This window comes from Mus pahari, chromosome 5, assembly GCF_900095145.1.
Source record: "Mus pahari chromosome 5, PAHARI_EIJ_v1.1, whole genome shotgun sequence".
NCBI lineage: Eukaryota > Metazoa > Chordata > Mammalia > Rodentia > Muridae > Mus > Mus pahari.
This window is the reverse complement of record NC_034594.1, coordinates 93,226,999-93,237,973: the sequence shown is the minus strand read 5'-3', so window position 1 is coordinate 93,237,973 and position 10,975 is coordinate 93,226,999. Positions and strand designations below refer to the sequence as shown.

Sequence of the window (10,975 nt, the reverse complement as noted above, 5' to 3'; positions counted from 1 at the left end):
TGGCCTCGAACTCAGAAATCTGCCTGCCTCTGCCTCCCAAGTTCTGGGATCAAAGGCGTGCGCCACCATGCCCTATGTCCGTTTCTTGCTTTAGTTTTCATCACAGCACCCAGTACTTTGGGCTACAGAATCTGTTTACTGGCTGGGGAGGTGGCTCAGACGTTAAGAGCACTTGCTGCTCTTACAGAGCACTGGGTTTCGTTCCCAGTACCCACGTGGCAGTTTTCAACTGACTGTAACTCCAGTTCCAGGGGATCTGATACCCGCCCCTGGCCGTCTCTGGCACAACACACACACAGTGCACTTAAGTGCAAAACCTTCACCCACATAAAAATAAATAAAATAATGATTTTTTTTTTCACTGTATGTGTGTGAGTATGCTCAGAGGACAGGGGATGATTTGGGGAACCAGTTCTCTCCTCCACCGCAGATTCTGCGTTTCAAACTCGGATCACCAGCTCTGCCACAAGCACATACATATTATTTTTCTAGTTGATTTATCTTGATGGTTATCTTGAGCTCTAAGCCAGCCGGGGTTATATGGGAGACCCTGTCTCAAAACAAAAACAACCAAAGGCATGGTGAAACATACCTGTAAGCCCAGGAGGTCAAGGTCAATTTAAGCTCTGACCTCAAGTTCTAAGGAAGCCTTATGTCTTAGAGTTTCCACTGCTGTGAAGAGACACCATGGCCAAGGTGACTCTTATAAAGGACAGCATTTAACTGGGGCTGGCTTACAGGGTCAGTGGTTCAGTCCATTATCAAGGCAGGAAATATGGCAGCATCCAGGCAGGCATGGTGCTAGAGGAGCTGAGAGTTCTACATGTTGTTCTAAATGCAAACAGGAGAAGACTGACCCTTCTGCACTGGACAGAACTTCAAAGCCCACCCTTACAGTGATGCACTTCTTCCAACAAGGCCATACCCACTCCAACAAGGACACACCTCCTAATATACTTCTTATGGATCAAGCATATTTAAACACTTGGGTTACACAACCTTGTCTTAAAAACAAACAAAAAAATTAAAAAGCAAACAAACAAACAACAAATAGAAAACCATTGTCTTAGTTAGGATTTACTGCTGTGAACAGACACCATGACCAAGACAACTTTTATAAGGACAACATTTAATTGGNGCTGGCTTNCAGATTCAGAGGTTCAGTCCATTATCACCAAGGTGAGAACATGGCAGCATCTGGGCAGGCATGGTGCAGGCAGAGTTCAACTGAAGGCTGAAGGCTGCTAGCAGAATACTGGCTTCCAGGCAGCTAGGATGAGGGTTTTAAAGCCTACACCCATAGTGACACACCTACTCCAACAGAGCCACACCTTTAACAGTGCCATTCCCTGGACTGAGCATATACAAACCATAACAACCATCCACAGCACATACCATTTTCTGAAGTATTAAAGCAGAAATAGGGGGCTGGAGAGATAGCTCAGTGGTTAAGAACACTGACTGCTCTTCCGAAGGTCTTGAGTTCAAATCCCAGCAACCACATGGTGGCTCACAACCATCTGTAATGAGATCTGACGCCCTCCTCTGGTGTGTCTGAAAACAGCTACAGTGTACTTAAAATCTTTAGTCCAGAGCAAGCAGGGCCGACCTGAGTAAGCAACCTTCACTCCCAGCAACCACATGATGGCTCACAACCATCTGTACAGCCACAGTGTACCCAAATACATAAAATAAATAAATCTTCTTTTTCAAAGGCGAATTAGAAGGGGGATGTCATATTCGTTCAGAAGAAACACATTGCCAGTGATCACCCTGCACCACCGCCCTATGTCACTCTCCCACCTTATGTCACTCTCCTGCTGGCTGATCAGCAGGAGTTTTTCTTGAGTTCTGTTTGCTCGCATCAACCCCAACCCGTGTGCTCATTTATTTTCCCAGACCCAGGGGAAACTGTGAATGAAATGGCCGGAGGGCAGCAGTGTTAACGTGGGAACATTTGCACAGAAATCATGTTTGGCAAGTATCAAATGTCTTGAGTCGCTTTTTCTGGGCATCAGAGAGCTGACAGCTTTATTTATAACTAGGAAGGTTCTAAAATTGGCACCATCTGGCCAGAGAAGTAACATCTCTCACTGCAGATTCCTCTTCTGGAAGCATGGATGAAGCAATGCCGACATGCAGACACCTGCTCAGCAATGTAACTGTAAAACTAGTAAAATCTGCAGGTGCCCTTGGATGCCAGAATAGGGTGATGGATGCCCCTTACACTGGAGTTACAGATGGGTGTTTATGATCTACCATGTGGGTGTTAGGGATTGAACCCAGGTCTTCTGCAAGAACAGAAGGTGCTCTAAATCACCAAGGAACCTTGCCTCCCATCTCCACAATTTTTTTCGACAGGGTCTCACTATATAGCCCTGGTTGGCCTGGAAGTCTTCCTATAGTCCAGGTTGGTCTTATAGAGCATACATAGATCAGGCTAGTCTCAAAGCTTTTGCTTCCTGAGTGCTGGGATTAAAACCATATGCACTACACTCGTGCCCCAACCCCACACTGTTGTCATCCCTACGTTGGGGACAGTGTATCTCAGGCTGGTCTCATGTTCAGTATTTAGCCAAGAATGACCTCTTGGACTCCTAATTCTCCTGCCTCTATCTCCCAAGTGCTGGGATTACAGGCATGTACAATCAGGCCAGGTTTCAGCCCTGTTTGAAATAGAATCTAGGGTTTGGTGTATGATAGGCAAGCACTTTATCAGCTGAACTACATCCCAACCTTGAAGTATTCTTTAATTTAAACAATGGGACACAGGTGTAATGTAAATGTTAAAAATTAACATATGAGCAGGCATTGTGGTGCATGCCTTTAGTCCCAGCACTCAGGAGGCAGATCTGAGTTTAAGCCCAGCCTGGTCTACAAGGTGAGTTCAGGACAGCCAGGCCTACACAGAGAAACCCTGTCTCAGAAACAAACAAAATTAACATAAGACCAGGCATGACAAGTCTTTAAATCTCTGAGTTAGAGGCTAGCCTTGTTTATATATTGAGTTCTAGCATTACACAGCGAGACCATGTCTGGTGAGAGAAGGGAGGGCACACTAACTCCTGGCCTAAGGTAAACTCCAACTTATCAATAGAATTTAAAATTTTGTCTTTGAGATGAACAAGGCTAGAAATACATCATGAAGATTGAACTTGAAAAAATAATCCCAGCTGGGTGTAGCGTCATATCTGCAGTTAGTACTCCAGAGGTGGAAGAAAGAGGATAGAGGGTTTAAAGACAGCCTCAGAAAGAAAAAAAAAAGGAATGAAAGAAAGAAAAGAAATTCCAAAATGTTGAGATTACTAAGTAAAGGGGAAAAAATGACACACTTCTAAGTTAAATAAGTAAAATTGAGTTGAAAGTACATTGTGAATTAAAGACTTGTTTTTAGGAACTGGAGAGATAGCTCAGCATTTAAGAGCACTTGTTGCTTTTTCCAAAGAATCCGAATTTAGTTCCCAGAATTAGTGTTGGTGGCTTAACAACTGTCTGTGATTCTGGCAATACCTTCTTCAGTCTTCATGGGGACAAGCACCCTGTAAAAATTAAATTAAAGCAAAGCAGGACTTTAAAAACAAACAAACAAACAAACACCCAGTGGTTTTGGTAGCAAAGCCAAATTCCCAGCATGGAATTTTAGTTTTAAGTAGAGGTTTGGGGGTGTGGGAATCTGGCTCTGTAGGTAGAATGCTTATCTGGTATGCACAAAGCCCTGGTTTCCATCCACCCTCAACACTGCAAAAGCACCATAGCATATACATCTGGAACCCCAGCACTGGAAACATAGAAGCAGGGATGTCAGAAATTCAAGGTCATCCTTGGTTAGGCAGCAAGTTGAGGCTAGCCAGGGATAGAAAAGACTGTGTTTTAAACAAAAAAAAATTAACAATTACACCCCCCCAATAATCCTGTCCTTCTGGCAATCTAAATACCAGATTTAGTTTTTAGGCTCTGTTGCCACCTACTGGTTTACTGTTGCTGTTATTTTGAGAACCTGTCTTTTTAGGGTTTTTTTATTGCTGTAATGAAACACTAGGACCAAAGCAAATTGGGGGAGGAAATGGCTTATTTCTCTTGCATGTCCAAACCATAATTCACTGAAAAAGGCAGGACCTCAAGGCAGGACTCGGAGGCAGGTGCTCATATGGACTGGCCTGTCTGTTCTGCCCACTTTCTGTAAACCCAGGGCCACCAGCCCATGGATGGCACCTACACTGTGCTGGGCTTCCTCTAACCATCATATACTAATTAATCATGGGAGGGCATGATTAATTAAATACTTCTTTATCATGTAACAACCTGATTGGTTAAATGGGAACCCAAGAGTTTAAAGGTCTTCATACCATGACAGGCCAGCATAATTAAGGACAATCCTCCTGCCTCCACTGTGTACCATGACCAATTTTCAGTGCTGGGAGTGTACCCCTGGGACTCAAGCATGTGAAACAAGCACACCACAGATCTAATCTCAAGCTTATCTTCCTGTTTTGTTTTGAAGGAGGCTACCCTGGGAACTCTCCATTTTCCTACTTCCACTATTAGGAAATTACTGATGTGCAGCATCATGACCAGCACAGAATGACTAAAACTCAGTTTCTGGTCACAATGAATCATTTCAACACAGTATTGGAGGATTGTGACATCACAAGCAAACAGCAGGGGTTTGCTGTGTCAGAATACTGCTTTATGACACAAAGTGCCGTATGGTGTTATACGCTGCACTGTGATGTCACAGTGCACCTGGTGATCCAGTGGCATACATGGAGCACCACGTCATTAGTGGACATTCTGGTGTCTACAGAACCATTATCACAACAGAGCCCTGCAGCACCACAATGCCACATGATGACACGATGGAGTCTTCACATTCTCAACTGACCCGACATCAAAAAGTCAGATGTGTGGTGATGGCACACTGCAGCACTGTGATGACAAATGGACATGATGCCACAATCAGCAGAGATAGCACTGTTGGGACTTATCTGTGCACACTGGTGCCTCGTGCCCTTAGATCTCCTGGAACTGGAGTCACTGGCAATTGTGAGTTGCCATGTGGGTGCTGGGAATCAAGCCTAGTGCCTGAGCCATCCCCCCAGCTTCCCTTAGCTAAGTGTAAATGCTCATTTCAGTTTTTGTAAATGTGAGGGTGGTTCCTAGTGTCCAAGTCACTGGCAAACATTGGCTGGTGCACAGGGTTTAGGTTCAATCCTGGTAAGAGAGCAGGGGAGATGCCAGGCAGGGTGGTATATACCCAGAGGCAGATACAGGAGGGTCATCCTTAATAATATCATGTGCCCGGAATACAAAGACTGTCTCAACAAATTAAAAAATGGGGCTGAGAAGATGACATAGGAAAGCACTTGTCTCACAAGCATGAGGTTCTCAGTTTGGTCTTCAGAACCCATGTGAAAAAGCCAGGCTTGGTGGTGCATCCAGAAGAGATCTCAGAGGCTTTCTGGCCCTGTCTCAAAATGGCCTTCTGATTTCCATACGTGTGTTCCTTCCTCTCCTAACATCAGACATACACACATAAGGTAAAGTGATTGAAGAAATAGTCTGACTTACACACATACAAAAGATGTCATAGGCATTTTAGCTGTGACATTCTGATTTGATTCTAAATTATATTAGCTTAAATCATCAGGAAAAAAAATCAGGAAATTAGGCTGTAACTAAAACTAGGTTCTAAAGTCTGAAGTGTCTGCAAGTGAGTATAGGAAAGGCCCCTGTACTCAAAAGTGCTCACCCAGGTCCCAAATTCCACTTCTACCTGGGTTGTGCTGTGTGTTATGGCCTCAAATCAGGTTCATTAAGAGTCCTATCTTGGAAATAAACAAAACAAGAGTCCTATCTTGAACTTGGAGTGGAGAGATGGCTTAGTAAAGAGCACTGACTGCTGCTCTTCCAAAGGTCCTGAGTTCAGTTCCCAGCAACCACATGGTAGCTCACAACCATCTGTAATGGGATCCAATGCCCTCTTCTGGTGTGTCTGAAGACAGCTACAGTGTACAAGCCAGCTGGCGAGGGTGTGCTTCTTTAATCTCAGCAGTTGGGAGGCAGTGGGGTGGATCTTTCTTCAGTCTATCACCCTAGTCCGAGAGTGAGTGAGTTCCAGGACAGTCAGGACAATATAGAGGAAAACTGTCTAACCAGAGTCCTATGTCAAATGACTAAGGGGCAGAGGGATAGAAGACAACTGACTTCCCTTCAGGCATGTGTACCTGCACACACAGCATGTACTCACGCACACCCACAACCGGACAAAAAGGATGCTTATTCAAGGAGATTGACAGTTATATTCAATGAACCCAAATTAGCAAAACAAAAGCATAGAAAGGGCACAGAAACATACAACTGGAGATGGTGACATGTCTTATTTCCCCCCAAAGTTCTTAGGTTCTCTTGTACACAAATAAACTGCAGAAAAGTCTGGTCACTGAATCTTCAATACAACTGCTGAAACCGATTTGTGAAACCTGCACACTAGCTTAGCTGCAATAACTGTGGGTCATTTCGATTCCTCCTCAGCTCCTGGACACATATGTAAATCTATTCACACTTGAACTGCCCTCTCACTCTGGATTTAACTTCCAGTTTCAGATGCCTGAGATTGAAGCCTGACATATTTTTGGGGGATTTATATACACAACCACACACAGTCCAAACAGCACCGATAGGCGACACGGACTGTTGGTGGTAGTTAAGCCTGAGTTTTATAAGGATAGTAAAAGTAAGGGATGGATGAAGCCTGAAGACAAATTCAGGACAGAGAAGGGCAAAACAGTCAGGTTCCTGGTGGCTTTCCTCACTGGAAAAACAAACACGCATTCCTCCTCCAATAGTCTTATCTGTGCTTGCATGTCACTGCACCTAGTAAAATACAGTCGTCCCTTAGAACAAGATCACATCTGCCTACAACTGTGCGCAGAACGCTGGTGGGATCACTGCTTGCTCTTCCTTTTCCTCGGTCTTTTTTTCCCAGGGCTTGCAGATGTTGGGGTCTTTTGTGTGTCTTCTTTCTCTGGGGGCACGGGCAGCTTGAGAATGATTTCATCATCTTTATCGCCACTGACTTCCATCACCTGTGATTTTCGCCTCTCCAAAAAGGTCGGTGTACAAACTGGCGTAGGACCCTGAAAGCAAGGAGTGCACTACAGTCTAGGACCGCACACAGGTGTTAGGAACATAGCCCAGCCCAGAGTCACTACTGCCCTAGTGTTCACCCAACATCACTACCTTCTTAGCCTTTACCAGGAACACGCAACACCTCTACCCTCCTAGTTTTAAGGTGTACCATGGGATCTATTTTCAGCCTGTTTTTATTTCCCATTGTCACAAAGGAAGACCCCTTCTCCTCATTCACATGATGTCTACACAACGGATTCCCAGAATGCAAGGACATGCTCACCTGGCTGTCCACAGACAACTTCTTCCTCCTAGACTTCTTACGCTTCTTGGGGATGTTATTGGAAATGTCCCCTTTCATCATCTTCTCCTTTCTTCTAGGTACGCCTGAAAGCCCTTCTTTCTGGTCAGGTAAAACCTGAAAAAATAAAGGCTATGAGTTTAACAATTTGCTTATTTCTCAGCTACATGCACATGTTACAGGTGCATGTCTATCTTTAAACTGCCAAATAGTTCACCCTAGCAGGGTAAAGGCTGTGCTTTACCCACATATTATGGTGCATGCCTATCTCAGCCAGGACTACACCACAGCTTGTCCTCAAGTTCTGACACAACACTTGTGTGACTTGAGACTGGGGCAAAAAAGCACCAAGACACCTAGCTTCTGAGGAAGGCATAATAAGCTTGGAAAGAGATGTCACCTCGCTGATTACAATTTTGGGAAAAAAGCTGACAGGTCCCATGGAAGATAGAAAACATTCTTACGATTCAGTCAAGGAAACCTTCGGCAACCCTAGTGAAAGACATCTGGGACTCCTTAATGTAGCTGAGGGGAAAGTGCAGCAAGGCTTCCTTATCTCGTTTCCTAACTAGCAAGGGACTTAGCACCAGAGACATGCCTCTGTTAATTCACTTCTTGTTCCTGTGGTTGCTGAAGTCCAACCTATACACAATCACAATCAATCACAGAACCCAAGCTCACCTGATTCACTCTGACTTTGATTTTTATGACTATTTCCAGTCTGAAAGAACATGAAGAAAAAAGCATGTTCTAAAATGACAAGATAATGAAGATCAAGGGGCTGGAGAGATGGTTTAGCACCGGCTGCTCTTCCAGATGACCTAGGTTCATTTCCAGCACCCACATGGCTCACAACTGTGTGTATGCAAGCCTGCTTTATTTCTCTTGGACAAAGCCTTTCCCTAAACTGGAAGCTAGACTGGTGGGTACCAAGTATCACATATCCACGATCCCTCTCTTCCAAGGGTCATAGGCATGAACATGAACATACAGCATGAACCTGACATTATGTGGGTTCTAGGATTTGAACTCAGGACCCTATATTTGTGTAGCAAGTGCTCTTTCTCACTGGGCCAGCTCTCCACATGATTTTAGGGTTTTAAAAATCCACAATGCAGGGGCTGGAGAGATGGCTGAGCAGGTAAGAGCACTAACTGAAAGGTCCTGAATTTAATTCCCAGCAATTACATGATGGTTCACAACCATCTGTAATGGGATCTGATATCTTCTTCTGGTGTGTCTGGAGACAGCTACAGTGTACTCACATATATAAATAATTCTAAAAAAAAAAAAAAACAAAAAACAAAACCAACAAAACAAAACAAAACAAAACAGCCCCCCCCCTCAACCCAAACCTTCCCACAGTACAGGAGAGCAGGTCTAGTGGCATAGGCCTTCAGTTCCAGCACCAAGGATGCAATGTGGGAGGCAGGAGGACGGGAGGTTCATCTTCAGGACACTGTAATTTGGGGGTTTACTGTGTAACATTGGGGTTCCCTCGGGCTACATTAAGATCATTAGATCCCAGAAAAGTCCCCCAATAAATACCAAAACACCCACCAACTATATGAAATCTTTAACAAAAAGTGAAGTAGCAGAAATTACTTACTTTTTCAGAAAATTTACCTTTAAAAAAGTTTTTTTGATTACTTTGTGTGTCTTTGTGAGCATGTGTGGTGCTCGGAGAACTACTTTCAGGAGTCAGCTCTTTCCTTCAACAATGTGAGATCCAGTGTCTGAACTAGGCAGCCAGGCTTGGTGGCAAGTGTTTCATTCCAAGTCTTGCCAACACTCCTGAAGTATTTCTACAGTAACCAGTGGCCATTATCCAGATGATCTTACCTGGTTAACCTCAGAATCCCCATGAGTGACAACAGTGTTCTTTGGCTTATTTAGGACCTGCAAATAAATAATTTGCATATTTATCAGCTATATGCATATGCTGTAGCTGAATCCCTATTTTAAGCATCAGTGTCTAACTGCCAAATGGGTTGAATGTAACCAAGGGCAAGATTTTGCTGTAACCTGTGAGTAGTGTATGCGTATGATCATATCACTTGGAAGGCTGAGGCAGAAAAGTCTCCAATTTTCGGGGAGCCTAGATCATGTAGCAAGACCTTGGTTTAAAAATAAAAAACAGCTAGAGACTAGAGAGATTGTTCAACAGTTAAGAGCACTGCCTGTTCTTTCAGAGGAAACATATTCAATTCCCAGCACCCAAATGGTGACTTGCAACCATCTGTAAACTATAGTTTTAGAGTATCCAGTGCTTTTCTGGCCTCCAAGGACACCTGGCAACCACTTGGTAAAAGCCTGGCAGGGGCCTGGGAATGAAGTTCATACAAAGTAAAATACTTAAAGCTGTGTTATACCTCCAGGACTGCATGAACCTGGAATCATTACATATATCTGAAACCCCAGCACTTAGGAAGGAGAGGCAGGAACATCAGAAATTCTAAGTTTGATGCCAGCTTGGAATGAGAGGTCTTAATAGTAGAGACCCAGTCTTAATATACCAGAGGAATGCTCTGTTCTATACTATTGTTCAACAATAGTAGCAGCCACTTGTATAGGGCTGTAAATAAGCTCATCAATCTACTCAGGATCCCAAGACACAGAGGCAAGAGGATCTATGATGAAGGCTTGCCTGAGCTACAAACTACATTCAAACCAGCCCTTGCAACTCAGCCAGGTCTTTTCTCTAAAAGCTGTTTGAGGGTGGGAGGGATGGATGACGCATGCTCAGTGCCCTGGGTCCACAGATCCCTTGCCTAGCATGGGTAGACTCCAGCCTGGCCGCCAATCAACCAAGAGCCCATGTACAAACTGAACCCAACCCTAGCGTGTGAGGAACAGAGGTAGATTCTGCATCATCAGACACGAGCTACAACTAGCGAGGCAGGAAGCTCTCCCCTAAGAGAAACCACCAAGAAAACTGGAAAAGGATGTTTACCAGTGAGGGAAAACTATAATCAATCCCCTTTAAAGCTAGTTTCTTCCGGAGTAATTTTTCCTTCTTCTTAAACCGACACTCCATCTTCAGCATCTGCAAATGTCCTCGTTTCTGATTATAGCGTTTCACTGCTGGAAATGATGGCTGGTGAAACAGAGCATTCCTCTGGTTAAAAAGGTCTTTATGGACTTTTTCTCGTGGCATAAATTTACCTATAAAACAAACAAAGAGGAAAGGGTCTTCTAATTTTATATTTCCCAGAAAGCCATTTCTTGTGGTATGAACTACCTACATGACAGAAATAACCTTTAAACATCAAACAATGATTATTGTCTATGCATATATGTAGGTTCACACACCTTGCCCATGGAGGCTGTGGACAACTTTGTGAACTTTGTGGAGTTGGTTCTCTCCTACTTTGATGTGGGATCTGGGGAATGAACTCAAACTATCATACTTTCACAGCGAGCAGCTTGACCTGCTCAGCCACCTCTCCGCCCTTCCTTCCTTCCTTCCTTCCTTCCTTCCTTCCTTCCTTCCTTCCTTCCTTCCTTCCTTCCTTCCTCCCTCCCTCCCTCCCTCCCTCCCTTCCT

General features: G+C 44.1%; 1 protein-coding gene across 1 annotated transcript in view; it reads right to left on the bottom strand.

Annotated features, from left to right (window-relative positions):
• Window positions 1-6,279: 6,279 nt before the first annotated feature.
• The window catches only part of Nifk (nucleolar protein interacting with the FHA domain of MKI67), a 9,400-nt gene continuing 4,704 nt past the window's right edge, over window positions 6,280-10,975 (bottom strand). Inside the window, exons 4-7 of the mRNA XM_021198809.1 lie at window positions 10,383-10,594; window positions 9,272-9,328; window positions 7,412-7,546; window positions 6,280-7,136 (exon numbers count right to left, since the gene is read on the bottom strand). Coding sequence (XP_021054468.1) covers window positions 6,945-7,136; window positions 7,412-7,546; window positions 9,272-9,328; window positions 10,383-10,594 — 596 coding nt within the window. The 3' untranslated portion in view covers window positions 6,280-6,944. The remainder of the gene's footprint in view (window positions 7,137-7,411; window positions 7,547-9,271; window positions 9,329-10,382; window positions 10,595-10,975) is intronic.